Source organism: Bubalus kerabau, chromosome X (assembly GCF_029407905.1).
Source record: "Bubalus kerabau isolate K-KA32 ecotype Philippines breed swamp buffalo chromosome X, PCC_UOA_SB_1v2, whole genome shotgun sequence".
NCBI classification, from domain to species: Eukaryota; Metazoa; Chordata; class Mammalia; order Artiodactyla; family Bovidae; genus Bubalus; species Bubalus kerabau.
In genome coordinates, this window is record NC_073647.1 from 22,132,946 (window position 1) to 22,148,077 (window position 15,132).

The 15,132-nt window shown below is 38.9% G+C and overlaps 1 protein-coding gene across 3 annotated transcripts in view; it reads left to right on the plus strand.

Annotated features, from left to right (window-relative positions):
- The first annotated feature begins 1,282 nt into the window (after positions 1-1,282).
- Positions 1,283-15,132, plus strand: part of HPRT1 (hypoxanthine phosphoribosyltransferase 1) — a 31,613-nt gene continuing 17,763 nt past the window's right edge. The window contains exons 1-4 of one of the 3 annotated variants that reach the window (XM_055563808.1): positions 1,298-1,465; positions 9,908-10,049; positions 10,597-10,703; positions 12,202-12,385. In XM_055563808.1, coding sequence (XP_055419783.1) covers positions 10,011-10,049; positions 10,597-10,703; positions 12,202-12,385 — 330 coding nt within the window. In that variant the 5' untranslated portion in view covers positions 1,298-1,465; positions 9,908-10,010. Of the gene's footprint in view, positions 1,466-6,421; positions 6,488-9,907; positions 10,050-10,596; positions 10,704-12,201; positions 12,386-15,132 lie in introns of those variants that run through there. The other 2 variants (XM_055563809.1, XM_055563807.1) reach the window with 2 other exon arrangements.

Genomic DNA, 15,132 nt, shown 5'->3' on the forward strand with positions numbered 1-15,132 from the left:
TTTCTTTGTCTTTAAAATCACTGGCTTTCACCATTTATTTCAAGTCTCTGTTAAAATACAGGAGTATAGGAGTTGGAGAAAGAAACTGCATAGCAGAAGCAAGCTGGAAAGGTTCTGAAGAGTTGGTACTTGATTTAGAAACCAACGTGGGCGGCTGAGTCCGCTTGTGTCAGGGGCCAAATATATAACCGAAACTTCTCTAATTTAACTTCCTAGGGCAACAGTGTTTGTTAAAGGAATAAGTAATAAAAATGTGCTGATATGAACGTCAACGTCTATACCCAATGGAAATACACTCATGATCACCAAAAGATAGGTACAAAAAGTTCGTAACTGAGAAAGAGACTGACGCTCCGAGTTCAATGACTTGCCCAGTTTCACAAATCTCCTCCCATCACGTACCTGTCAGTGGCCTTAATGAAGGCCACCATCTATGTGCTAGGCGCTGTGGTGGGTGCTGGAGCTACACAGATGAGCACAGTAGAAATGGAACAACTGTTATTGGCGTGCTCGGCCTATTGGAGTGTAGGGGAAGATTTTTCCCCCCAGATTCATATCGGGAATTGTGGTGGCAAAGAACAGAGATCAGTGAAGGCCATAGCTCTCATTTACTGATCGTGCACCGTCCTCAGTGTTGTACACACACACACACACACACACATACATTACATATATATATATATATACACACATACACATATATATAAATATAGTGTGTGTGTGTGTGTACATAGAACACCGTCTACGTACATACCATTATTTCTCAACGATCCAAGTTAATATCCTCATTTTACTGAGACGCAAAAGAGTGGCTCAGTGAGTCTGATTCGCACAAAGTCAAAGAACAGTTAAGGTTTCCCTTCGGATTTATACCCTGTTCGGGTTGACTCTACGGTTCTAGGTCTCAACTCATACACCCAGTTAAAGATTTTTGTTAGAATTGGGCCACGATTCAGGGAAATGGAAGCCGCAATGCAGTCCAAGGTCTTGGGAAGGGGACGCTGGGCGAGAGGAACCACGTGGTGACAGAAACCTGAAGAGTCGGCGCCCGATTTAGGGCCACTGGGAGGAAAGGAGGGCGGCGGCAGGTCTGGGAATTTGGGGACCGTCTGGACAGAGACTGAGGGAAAGCAAAAGAGAGGTTGCGGACGACTCTCCACTTCCTTGGGAAGAAAATTCCCACGGCTACCACCGGAGCGTGGAAACCCGCAGGCGCCCACGGAGGCGCGCGGGGAGCGCGCCGGCGGCCCTGGGCGGGGCGGGGTGGGGCGGGGCCTGTTGCTCCGGAGCTCTGAGCGGCGGTGGAGAGCGCTCCTGCAGACCTCTTGGCTTTCCCGCGCGGCGCCGCCCACCGCCGCGCCTCCGCCTCCCGCTCGGCTCCGCCACCGGCTTCCTCCTCCCCATACTGCCTTCAGCCCGCGCGCCAGCCGGCTACGTTATGGCGGCCCGCAGTCCCAGCGTGGTGGTGAGCAACCTGGCTCGCGAGGCCCGTGGCGGCGGCCGCCGGCCCCCCGAGCCGCGGGGCCGCAGTGCGGGCTTGGGTCCGGGTGGCCTGGGGCCGCGGGAAGGGGGGCGGCCCCATCTTCCTGGGTTCGGCCGCGTGTCACGCTGGGGCGTTGGGGTGACGGAACGGCGAGGTCGGGGTGGCCGCCTCTGGAGAGCCCCGGGAAGGAGGGCTGCGTGTGGGAGGAGAGGGTGGAAATGGCGTTTTGGTTGACAAGTGCCGCTGGCGAGCGTGCTATGGGGAGGGGCCGTGAGCCAGTTCGGGAATGATCTGGCGCGGTGAGGGTGGGGGCTTTCTTAGGAGAGGCTCTTCTCTCTAGGTTTGGAGTGTGGGAGTGAGGTCCTCAGGGCAGCTCCGGAGAGGGCCCTGGGCACGGAAACGACCACATGGGAGGCATGCGGGGACTGGTATTTTCACTTAGTTCTGCAAACACTATGATGAATATCTATGGGAATGCGCATTGCTTCATTGCATCCTCGCGGCAGCCTTGGCAGCGGTAACCATACCTACATGCGTAGAAAATAGTTAACTGACATTAGGTAATTTTCCCACAGCCCAGAGGTAAGCCAGGCCTCGTAATCAGATATGCTTGAATCCCAATCCGTTGCTCTTTGATGTCTCAGGGGACAAAAAAAAATGCGAATCTGGTCCTGACCTTCAAGGACATTGGTACCATAATCCGTCTCTGGTATCCTGTCTCCAATCTCATTGGTTCTTGTTTCTCCAAGAAGCCCAGCTGCTCCCTCCCCTTGCTCTCCCCTTCTGATCATGCTTGCTAAAAGAGCCAACCCTCTCTCAATAGTTAAATGCCTTAGCCTGCATTATTACTATTATTATTATTTTAACAGTTACCTTATTACCTGTTGATTGTCTCTCCCACAAGGGCAGGAATCACAGTGCCTTGCACGTAAGAAATTCTCAATGATTTTCTGTTGGATGAGTAAATTAAATAAACCACTGAGCCCTAAAAAAGAAAGGATTCTATTTCATATTAGGCCTTGGGACTTAAAGAGTCTGCCCTGGGATCCTATCGGATCCTTCGGAGAAGGCAACGGCACCCCACTCCAGTACTCTTGCCTGGAAAATCCCATGGACGGAGGGGCCTGGTAGGCTGCAGTCCATGGGGTCGCTAGGAGTCGGATACGACTGAGCGACTTCACTTTCACTTTTCACTTTCATGCATTGGAGAAGGAAATGGCAACCCACTCCAGTGTTCTTGCCTGGAGAATCCCAGGGACGGGGCAGCCTGGTGGGCTGCCGTCTATGCGGTCGCACAGAGTGGGACACGACTGAATAGATTTAGCAACAGTAGTAGCTGGGATCCTATCTATCATTGTCATTACCTGCCTATCCCTATTTAGTCCTCAAAACAACCCTCTAACAGAAGTTTGGTTATCATTTTACAGATGAGGAATCCTTGAATCCTTTTAGGCTCTAAATCTTTGAAGTTATTGAGAGGAGCTCAGACTCAAACCTAGGTCTCTATCAAGCGCCATGTGCTTAAATATGATGCTAATAGTATGTACTCAGCTATTTTTATTCAGTTGCTTAGGAGGTTGATTGGTTTTAAGTTTTGGTGTCCAGTGCTTGCCCCAGCATACAGTGAATTATTTTTTGCTATAACTGGCTGTTAGTTTTGTTTAAACATCAAGATATTCGTTGTGTTTTTGGTTTGCAAATTCCTGTTCCCTTTTTTATTTCCTTCCCAGAAATTGTCTCCATGTTAGCAATAACAAACAGTTAAATAGTGCTTGCTATGTGCTGGTTACTAAGCCCTTTATACATATTAATTGGTTTGATGTTTATTTAAAAAATTTACCTGGCTCAGAGAGGTTAAGTAACTTTCCCAAGATGACCCAGCAATACTAGAATTTGAATCTAAGCTATCTGGCCCCAGAGTCTGCTCTTAACCTCTCCACTTTTAAGTTCAAAGTGACAGTAGTAGGTGTTTATCCAGTACATACTACGTCTTAGGCATTGAGGTAAATATTTTACAACATTATCTAGTATAAATGCCCTAAGAATACATAATAGATATTCCAAGGGAGGTTGAGGGAGGTAGATAAATACTAGTATGATCTTGGAGGCATAGATGGATGAAGTAACTTACCCAATATCAATCAGATGAAATTGACCACCAGATCTGCCTGATAAGACCCATGCTACTTCTAAGTATGTCTCTAAACTACCAGGGAAAACTTGGACACACTTGAACAAAGAACAAGCTTCTAAATTTTTGCAAGTTATTATGAAGCATCAGAAATACATTATGTGGATAAAATATCTTCTACATTTCAGGATGGCCGACTCCAGTACTCTTGCCTGGAAAATCCCATGGGCGGAGGAGCCTGGAAGGCTGCAGTCCATGGGGTTGCTGAGGGTCAGACACGACTGAGCAACTTCACTTTCACTTTCATGCATTGGAGAAGGAAATGGCAACCCACTCCAGTGTTCTTGCTTGGAGAATCCCAGGGACAGAGGAGCCTAGTGGGCTGCCGTCTATGGGGTCGCACAGAGTCGGACACGACTGAAGTGACTTAGCAGCAGCACTGCTAGAAATGTAATCCCTATTAACTGGGCTTAAATCTTACCCTGCCACATTTTCACAGAATTGATAAAATAGTGCTTTTTTGGGGTCCACAACACTATCATTTTATCAACAGGATTTAGGCTGACAGTGTAGACCAAAATTATCCTTGGTGACTGCTGAGAAATGGAGTAGTTGAATTTGGCGGTTTCATTCTAAAATTGATTAATTAATGTGACATGCATCCTATAGATTCATCTTAACTTTTTCCGTCCATTTTTTATATCTAGGTATTACAGAAAGTCTGTAGGCAAGAGGTGGGAAAAAGACAAAAGGACCAACCAGATCAACAGAGAAGAAGGGTCTTGGAGTTCTTTTAGCTTTCTGTTAGCTTTCTGTAGTTCACTAGGCAGTAATTAGGCCGTGTCATTTTTACCCCCAGTGTGAAGAGATGCTAAAGATGAAGATGTGCTAGTGTCCTCTTCTTCCTCTTTAATTGTATATTATATGCATCAGTAAGATTTATATGCTGTAAAATTGCCAGCCACAATTGTTAATATCAATATTGAGACTGTTACTTTCCTACCAGTGGCTGCCAAATGTCTAATATTTAGAAAAATTTGCTACAAATAAGAATTCAAACAGACATTTGAAATTGCTGTGAACTACTGTCTTCAGCACTGTGCTTCTGATAATTGATAGGCGTGTATTTTGCCCAGAGTTAACATGCCTATTATTCTACTGTGCACACTGGAAAGGAAAGATGATAATGTTGGCTAAATGCATGTCCTTGTACATATAGATAGTAGTTATGGGCCCGCTTACAGAGAAGCAGGTAATAATTTATCCCTGAGTTGAATAGAATGCTGATTTTAATTTTTGTAAGCCTTAGATTCTTGTAAAGCTTTTAATTCTTTACCTATTAGAAGGGAGGGCAAGCAAGTGTTATATGTAGTTTATTTGTAAGGCTGATATAAAATTGGAAAATGAACATACTACTAGCTTATAAACTATTTTCACATTTAGGAATAAATGCATCAGAAGTTCATAATTTTGGTCTTAAGATACCCTGAGTTATCACAAATTATCCCAAGGGTATGACATATCTGCTTTGGTGTTTTTTGAGAGTTTTGAAGTGTCTGAATATCAAAGGTAAAAATATGCCACCTGGTCATTTCTGCGCATTCTGGAAGCTTGGAATTATTGTTGGTGTGTGCGTGCTAAGTTGCTTCAGTCGTGTCCAACTCTTTGCGACCCTATGGACTGTAGCCTGCCAGGCTCCTCTGTCCATGGGATTCTCCAGGCAAAAGTACTGCAATGGGTAGCTATTTCCTCTTTCAGGGGATCTTCCTGACTCAGAGAACTCTTGTCTCTTAGGTCTCCTGCCTTGGCAGGCAGTTTCTTTACCACTATCGCCACCTGGGAAGCCCGTATTGTTGGTTACTAAGAATAAAATAAAATGTATTTTATCTATTACTGTACACCTTTTAATTCACATTTTAAAACTCACTTCCTCACTTCCATTCAGTCTTGTTTAGACGCATAAACATTGTCATTTTTGGATCACAAATAGACCTAAGCCATCCAGCTCACAGATGATGAATTGATGTTGCATGTGTTATCTTCATTCTAGTTAATCTCTTTGCTTACTGTAATTTTAGATAATATATCTTTGTAATTAGACATCTTATGTACAAGCAACAACATTTTTCATGTATGAAAACCATTATTATAGATGTGACACATATAATTATTAAGAATTTGTGGCTCCAGTTTTACTGGAAAATAAAATAATTTTGATAATTTATGATAGTAAAAGATGGACTTTGGTCCTAAACAAAAGATATATAGTAATGTTGCATTTTTCAGTAATCTTTCATATTAATAAAAGTGCCTTGTAGATTTTACCATTAACAAGTTTATTATAGATAAGTTAGAATTTGAAAGCTACCTTCTAAAGCTCTGAGTAGATGCAGTCAGATTTCTGAACTGAGTAAATGGTAAGTGTCTCAGAGCTATTAATAACCTATCTTTTGGCCATTTCTGGCTGAACTGGGAATCATAGTAGGAAAGATGTATCTGCAAAGAAACCACATTTTCATTTGTTTACCACTTCCAGCCCCTCCAGAGCTCTCCCCTAAATATTTTGGAGTTGGGCCCTTCCCAAAGCCATCCAGAAGCTTCTTTGTGAGCTTGAGCCATTTTAAGTTCACATGTTGAAGCTTTAACCACCGCCCCGCCCCACCCGCCCTGCCAAGCAGTGGTATTTGGAAAGGGGCCTTGGGAAGGTAATTAGGATTAGATAAGGTCGTGAGGGTGGGGCCTTGGTCTTTGAAGAAACACACCAGAGTTCCCAGCCCCGTGCCGCCCCCAGCACACACATAGCCAGGAGAAGAGGCCTCATAATGGAGCCTACTTTGCTGACCTTGATCTTGGACTTCACAGCCTCCAGAACAGTGAGAAATAAGTTACTATTACTGTTGTTTAAGCCACCCAGTCTATGATTTTTTGTTACCGCAGACTAATACAGTTCTTTTAGGAAGTGTTGGTAGTAACCACTGTCCTTAGACATACAACACCAAGCTACAAATAATACCATGTAATTTATACTCATATACAAAGTTGGGCATTTCTGTCACCTAGTTGATTTAGAAGGCTGTGCTAATTCGGTGCCAGAGACATGCCAGTCTAATTTACTCAGTTTGCAATTTAGGCAACAGAATATAATACTTTATCATATACTTTAAGCTTAATATTTCTTTAGGAAGGGGTCACTGGTGCTAGGTGACCTTGGATTCCATTTATCTTTAGTGTGTATAAGCACTTTTGATAATCACACATTTGTGGGCTTGTGGGATTAGATATGGTACAGATTATAAGCTTTAATGTGCTGTGTAGTTGGTCATATATATATATATATGTCTTTTCCATTAGATTATAAACTCTTTGAAGTCTCTCAATTTATAATCATCTTTGTATCCTACAAAATCTGTGGCATAGTGCTGTAATCAAGGTGGATGCTGAATGCATTTTTATGTAATTAAATATATATGATCCCTTCCTATCAAAGTACCCACTGGACTGTTAACTAATCCATATTAGATGGGGTTAATTCATATCAGATATTAATCAATTAATATTGAGGTTCCCAGGTGGCTCAGTGGTTAAAAAATCCACCTGCCAGTGCAGGAGACGCAGGAGACACTAGTTCGATCCCTGGGTTGGGAAGATCTCCTGGAGGAGGAAATGGCAACCCCATATATTTATAGTGAATTATAACAAAGTTGTGAATTTATGTCTAAAGTACCTCAAGTGAGGCAGATTTTATGAATTTTGTTTTTGCCTTTTGGAAAGAGTTATATTGATGTATTTTTTTTTAATGCTTCAAATAACAAAAAAACCCTTTTACACTGAATGTGATATATAAATCGAATAGTACCAATTGAAAATAAAACCTTTTCAATTGGAAAAAATTTGTTTAAAAATTTCATTTTTTGGCCATGCCACACAGCTGGAGGGATCTTAGTTCCTTGACCAGGGATTGAATCCGGGCACTCAGCAGTGAAAGCATGGAGTCCTAACCACTGGACTGCCAGGGAATTCCCTGAGATAGAAATGAATTTGGCATGTTGACAGAGAGAATTCCCGTTTGGGGGTATATCCCTGCTGATCTGTGTTAGACTGCGTGTCTGGCTTGAACTCTGGGCAGAATTCACATTAGCTTTGATGGATACAAACAAGACTTGAAGTTCTTAGGATGCATGCAAAACCCACAGCCAGATACTGAGTCATTTTCACAGAAGCAGTAATCTTCCGTGAAAGTGTTGCATGTTTCAGAGTACTGGGTGGGTCCTGGTTTATGCTTGTGACAGAGCGGTGAGTAATTGGGAGGAAGGGAAGCCATTTTGGTGCTCTGGATCTTGATTTTAAAGCACTCTGAAATGGTACATTTTTCATTCTTGTCAGGTAATAGCAGATCTAGTCTGACAAGCCTGACATGAATGTTTATCCTTGCATAGGATCTAGCAAGGTCTACCTCTCCTTTTCCCAAAACTTTGATTAGATTTCAGTTTATAAAATTTGGAAAAGTAATACCTTGCTTGTTATGAAGCATTATAAAAATAATACTCACTTAAAATACTCCTGTAGGTATCACAGATGTCCCATTCCCATTCTTTTTGTAGTAATGTCTTGTGAAATAAGCCTGATGTGAATGCTGAGTTGGATACATTAGTACTTCACCCTAGAGGATCTGGCATAATCTTTCTCCCATACCCAAAATAGGATATTCCCCCCTGCGTATGAAAGTAATACATGTTTTTTTGTTGTTGTTGTTGTTTTTTTTTTTTTTTTTTTTTTTTTTAGTTCTACCAGTTTATTGCTACCAACCCGTGACCCTCCACCCTCATGCACGCATGCTCAGTCATGTAACCCCATGGACTGCAGCCAGCCAGGCTCCTCTGTCCATGGACTTTTCCAGGCAAAAATACTGGAGTGGGTTGCCATTTCCTTCTCCAACATGTTTGTTTTTAAAACAAACCAATATTGACTTCAGGCTGCATGCCCAGCGAGTGCCTGTGCTCTGCGTGCTGCTGGACCTTGCCCGTGGACATGTCCCTATCCACCTGCCCAAATGACCACCAGCCTCCTGGCCACAGCTCCAGATGGAAGTGGCATGCAATTACTACCAGTCTGACAGTACTTGAAACTCCACCAAAGTCTGGAAAACTCAGAGCTCTGGGGACTGAAAGAAAGACGACATGAACTTCAAATTTCTTAAAATATAATTATCAATTCTGTGGATAATAGATGCATCTTAAATATCTATTTTTACAATTTATTGAAAACCAAGCTACTTGTCCTTAAGCACCTAACACAGTGCTGATTGGAGCAGGAGATGCTCAATAGATAATAACTGACTTGGCAAGATTTAATTATGGTTTGACCAATATTTCTTGCCAGCTGCCAAAGTTCATGTCATCGGCTTCTTGAATGTGATTTGGAAGATATTCCATCTTGAATAAAATGTGAAACAAAATATTATAATTCTGGTTGGTGTCTTTGGAATAAGCTGTATTAGCACCACTCTAACCAACTGAGCTAACTGGCCAGGTGCTGAAGAAATTTTAAATATAATGCCGAATAGAAATTATAAAGAAACTATAATTTTTTTTAAAGTGAAATTGACAATGAAAAAAACCCAGGTCAAGATTAATGTGCAGAAAGTGGCAGGTCCCCAGTTCTTACAGTTGACCACTGTTTGGTATATTCTTGCATACCAACCTTTCTTTTTTTTCTTGTCTTCCTTTTATTTCTATTATAATTTTTTATTCATAGATTTGGTTTTAATATATCTTAGAAAATTTCCCTATGCTTTTCATATTATATATGAAAAGACATACTACCACAACTAATTAATGAGGACTTGAATTTGTAAAAAGCAGTATATACTCATCGAAGACAATTTGAAATATATAATAAATAAAATTACTATAACTGCACTCCCCAAGATAAAGGTTTTTGTGATTTTATTATAGTTTTTCTGTGTGTATGCATGCTAAATCACATCAGTTGTGTCTGACTCTGTGTGACCCTAAGGAGTATAGCCCGCCAGGCTCCTGTGTCCATGGGATTCTCCAGGCAAGAATACTGGAATGGATTGCCATTTCCTCCTCTAGGGGATCTTCCTGACCCAGGGATCGAACCTGCGTCTGTTACATCTCCTGCATTAACAGACAGGTTCTTTACTACTAGCACCACCTGGGAAGTCCTCTGTGTGTATAGGTTCATATACAAAATTTAGAAAGCTGTACTCATAGCATATTTTACCACCACAGGTACCACGTCCTCAGTGTTATTAATATTTTATTTTCCAGGAACTGGACATACCAAGATGACCAATATGTGGTCCTGCTCAAACAATCTTAGAGTGTCTAGTATGAAGGCTCCTCATGAGTTGATTATAACAGTCTCAGAGTTATGCAAGCGTGGGTTTTTAAGGAATCACTTAGCTTCATGGTGGGTTTTTTTTCCCCTACTGTGAGATGAGACTATTTTGATTTGAGTTAGGGAACATCAATTTTTCTTGTTCACTGTGATATTTTAACTTGTTAGACTATAGTGTATTAAACATTTTTTACTAAATTTTCAAACATGCAAAAGTGGAGAGCATATTAAAAGTATAATTGATCTCTATATACTTATCACCTATGTTTATAATATTATCAAGATTTTGTCATATTTGTCTTAGCTATTTAGTTTTTCTTCTCTGCTGAACTAAAGAAATTTTCATGTCATTCAGCTTCTGTAATCTTAACTGTTAATCTCTGAAACGTGGTTGATTTCTTCTATAACTACAATTCATTATACCTATGAAGTTACAGAAAGTTCTTGGCCACAGTCCATAGGGTCACAGAGTTGGAAACAACTGAAGTGACTTAGCACACACAAGATACCTCATAATATCTAAATTTCTGTGATAGGCTAAGGTTTTTAAACATTTAAATCCAATCAAGTGTTTGTATCCTGAAATGCTCTCATTAACACAGCTGTATTTCTTTTTCAGATTAGCGATGATGAACCAGGTTATGACCTAAATTTATTTTGTATACCCAATCATTATGCTGAGGATTTGGAGAAAGTGTTTATTCCTCATGGACTAATTATGGACAGGTTAGTATGATCTCAAGTTGGAATTTTGTCTTTCCTTATATTAATTTCTAGTGTCAGCAACTGTTTTAACTAGTTGATATTTGAACATAAACTAGGCCAGCTTTTCACATAATTGATGCTTTCTATTTTAGAAGCCCTCTTGACAAAAAAGGGAGGGGAGGAGAACTTATGAATAACCCAGTATAAGTCATGGTATACCAGGAATCTGTATGGAGAAGAATAAAGTAAATATTGAAGGGAAACTGGAAGAATGAACTTTAGTCACAAAGTCTTTGATTTCTCAACCCTGAACAGGGAAATGGAGTGGGGCTCAATCATGGGAAGGCAAGGTCATATTTTGATTATTATGCACACTAGCTTGAAAATTTTCTGTTAAATGAATTTCGGTGAAAAACTTCACTTTATTTAAATGCTTGTCTTGTGTCTCTGGCTGTTCTTTTTTATTCTAAGATTATAATATTATTATAACTATATTCTAAAATATTCTGACTCTAGACGCTTAAACATGAAGAGTAAAGTTCTCTCGGTCTCCTGTACACATTTCTTCCCTACTCACTGCCTATGTATCTATACCATATATTTTAACACATTAGTATTGCTGTTGTATAGATCTACAATTTATTGGACATTTTTTCAGATTAGTACATCTGGTGCTGTCTCAATATTTAAAGGTTGCATGGCATTCCACTTTCTGGCTGTACCATAATTGATATACCCAGTTCCTTATTGATGGATGCATGATGTCTCCATTATTTTGCTTTTACAGATCATAGTAGAAGGGAACATCCTTTTACAGATATTTGGTCAATTAACTTTATCCATGGGGAAATTTTGGGCCAAGGGGAAGGTGTTTATTGAATGTTTTGATACTGTCAAAGTATCCTCCAGAAAGTTATATTAATTTATACTCCCAATGGTATATGAGTGTGCTATTTTCCTCACCATCTCTTCTAATATTGTATTATCAGAGTTTGCCAGTTTGATAGGTGAAAATTGTATCTTATTTTAATTTGCTTTTTAAAATTTTTCATGATAGATCTTATAGTACACATGGATTTTGAAGGTTTTTGAAATTTTTACCTTTGCTTTATGAGCACAGATAGACTTCACGGAGGGCAGAGTACGTTTTTTGTGGAAGCTGAATCCTTTTTTTTACATTTGCAATGCATTGATTTTATTTATTTATATTTTTTTGAACTTATTTTTTAATTGAAGGATAATTGCTTTACAATATTGTGTTGGTTTCTGCCATACATCAACATGAATCAGCTATAGGTTTACTGACTTGAACCTCCTTTTTTTTTTTTTTTTAATGTTTGTCCACTCCCTTCGGCTTGCAGGATCTAAGTTCCCTTACCAGGGATCAAATCCAGACCCTCATCAATGAAAACATGGAGTCCTAACCCCTGGACTGCCAGGGAATTTCCATAAAGTTTAAATGTTTTTTTTAAATAATATAATTTAATTTCTATTAAATTACTGATTTTAATTTCTGTAGGACCGAACGACTGGCTCGAGATGTGATGAAGGAGATGGGTGGCCATCACATTGTGGCCCTCTGTGTGCTCAAGGGGGGCTATAAGTTCTTTGCTGACCTGTTGGATTACATCAAAGCACTGAACAGAAATAGTGACAAATCCATTCCTATGACTGTGGATTTTATCAGACTGAAGAGCTACTGTGTAAGTATATTTCATATATGTTTAAAATAAACATGGCATTTTTATTATATGCATCCTATATGTATCAGCTTTAACTGATTATGCATAAATTCCAATTGATCTATATTAATAAATAAAAACAAAACTACATGGATTCTAAAATTCAGATTAACATGAATTTATTGTGAAGCATTATGTTTTGCAAAACCAAAAAAACCCATGGCAGCTGTAGGTTTTCCTGTTTTGAAGCTCTTCAAACTATACTTACATGTTCATTTTACATGGTTACTGAGCTTTTCTAATATATTCCCTAGTACTTTATATCCAAGTGAATATTGTCTTTTTCAAACTAGTTGCCTTATACAGTTGCCAGTATTTATTTTAGTTTTTTTCAAACTTTTAACTTTATATTTTGTATTAGGATATAGCCTATTAACAATGTTGTGGTAGTTTCGGCTGAACAGTGAAGGGACTCAGCCATACATATACATGTATCCATTCTCCCCCAAAGCCTATATTTATTTTAAAGTTTTTTTGATTTAGTTTCGGTTTTCTGGATTTTTAAAACCCCCTTAAGGAATTGCTCTTGGGACTTAGGGGATCCTCTATTGACTGGTGGCAGATATCCTCTCTGGCACTAGATTGACTTGCAAGGGAGTCCTAGGCATTTGGAGTTAGTTGTAAGTAATAAGGAGGGTCAGCAGTTGTCCCTTAGAAAGTGTGTTGGAATGCGAGCATTAGCACATTGAAGAAACCACCTTTGTGTCACATTCCCTCTGTCTGTGTCACACAGTCTCAAATGCTTCAGAATATTGACAGAGTAAGCATTATTGATGCTTGTGGGGTGAACCAAAATCCATGTCATCTTTTCATGTGAATTTCATCATCCATATGCTTAATTTTTATTACTTCATACTGTTGCCTTTTTTCTGGTTGCATGTTGGCATTGTAATTCCTGAGAGTTACTCTTTTCCTTAAATAATAGATTTTTTTCCTAGCTTCTTCAAGGATTAGAATGAATGTCTGATCTTTTTCTGTTTTATAAATCAGTATTGTAGGGCATCTTTGTAGAAACTTGCGTTATGTTTACACTTCCATTTGGAAATAAGGACCACTTATGTACATTTAACTTTCAGCCTCCTTTCTTTTCATTAATCATCTATTTGACCCAAGTCTTTGACCTTTCCCCCATTTTTATCAGTCCTGCTGGTGACTGAACAACTATTTAAGTATCATCATAGACAGTTTCCCTATCCTGTTAAAAATCTTTGTGCTTATATATCATGACATTACTTTGTAATTATAAACTCCTTTTAACTTGTCTGAATCTTGCTTGAATTAAAGACTTGCTTAAATGCAAAATTTGGATTTTTACTTAACAGAAGTTGTTTTGCTGATTTACACTAAGATTTAATTCTAGTCAATATAACTGACTTTAATATGCTATTGCTTAGAGGCTCACAGTCCAGGGCATGATTTCTGTTTTTGATCTTCTTAAGAATCCTCCTGCCCACACACATACACATAAAAATCAGTTTTGTTGCTTTATGACTTCTACTTCATTACTCTGGAGACTTGTGCAGAATGTTCTTTCTTTGAAAAGAAAGCTCATTAAAAAATGAAGGGAGTTTAATATTTTCTTTTTAAGTATATTTATAGTCATAGAGCAATTTGAAGCAGTAGGAACATTGACATTTTAATTCTGTTTTTTTGGCTACGCCACACAGCATGCAGGATTTTAGTTCCCTGATCAGAGACTGAACTTGTGCCCCTGCAGTGGAAGTGTAGAGTCCCGACCACTGGACCACCAAGGAATTGCTAGTTTTTTCCTGTTAGTTTTAGATCTTAGAGGATTGTTAAGCTGAACTCCTCAACTGATAAAAAGTGTTGAGATCTTGAACATAATTAAAGCAAACATTTAGGTAAATTTTCCCATAGAGAAAAAAGTTATCTGTTCTGTTTTATGTGACATTTTGTGTAGATTTACTACTAAACAATAGAAATTAGGAAAACCATATATACTTTGTTGATTTGAAGTAACATTTCTACCCTCTTTAATAATTCATCAACTTGTTGTGGAAGAGATTTACATGTGCATATTATAAAACAATTTGATGTAATCATAAAATAGGCATTTAAAATTGTTTGTAGCATCGGTAACAATGACGTTAGTATAATCTTCACCAGTTTGAAGTAGTGAATTAAACATTAACTGATCTGTACTTATCCTAAAGAAATGCTCCATGAACTATTAAATTTTCCCAGATATATGAACAGCCATAACAGTGTTAACACAGCCTATCTAGTTTTTCTTCAGAATAAAAAGTAAATTTTTCTGATTAAAAAAAAAAAACCTGTAAAAGAACATACAACCATAAAGAATTATAAAGGAATTAAATTCCAGTACCTCTTTTAATTGTAATATTTTGAAGAATTTTCTGTGCATACACACACATATTATAGTTTACATACTTTTAGACTAGCTATTCAGATTTTTATTTGCTTACTGCCTAGTTGAGAAATTGCCTAGGGATTCCAGATACCATGTTTAAATCTAAGATAGCCTCGATTTTAAGATTTCCCACTACTTTTTGTACTGCTAAGAAAGAAGACACTGTCAGTTATATATGTAAGTTGCTGACAACTGTCATATGTCAATTTCAGGAGGTATTAAGATGTGTATATATATATATCCTTCAAAAATAAAATGCTATATATTAAGTGACCTTTTCTATCACTAAAGATCTATGATATTTTTTTAAAAAAGC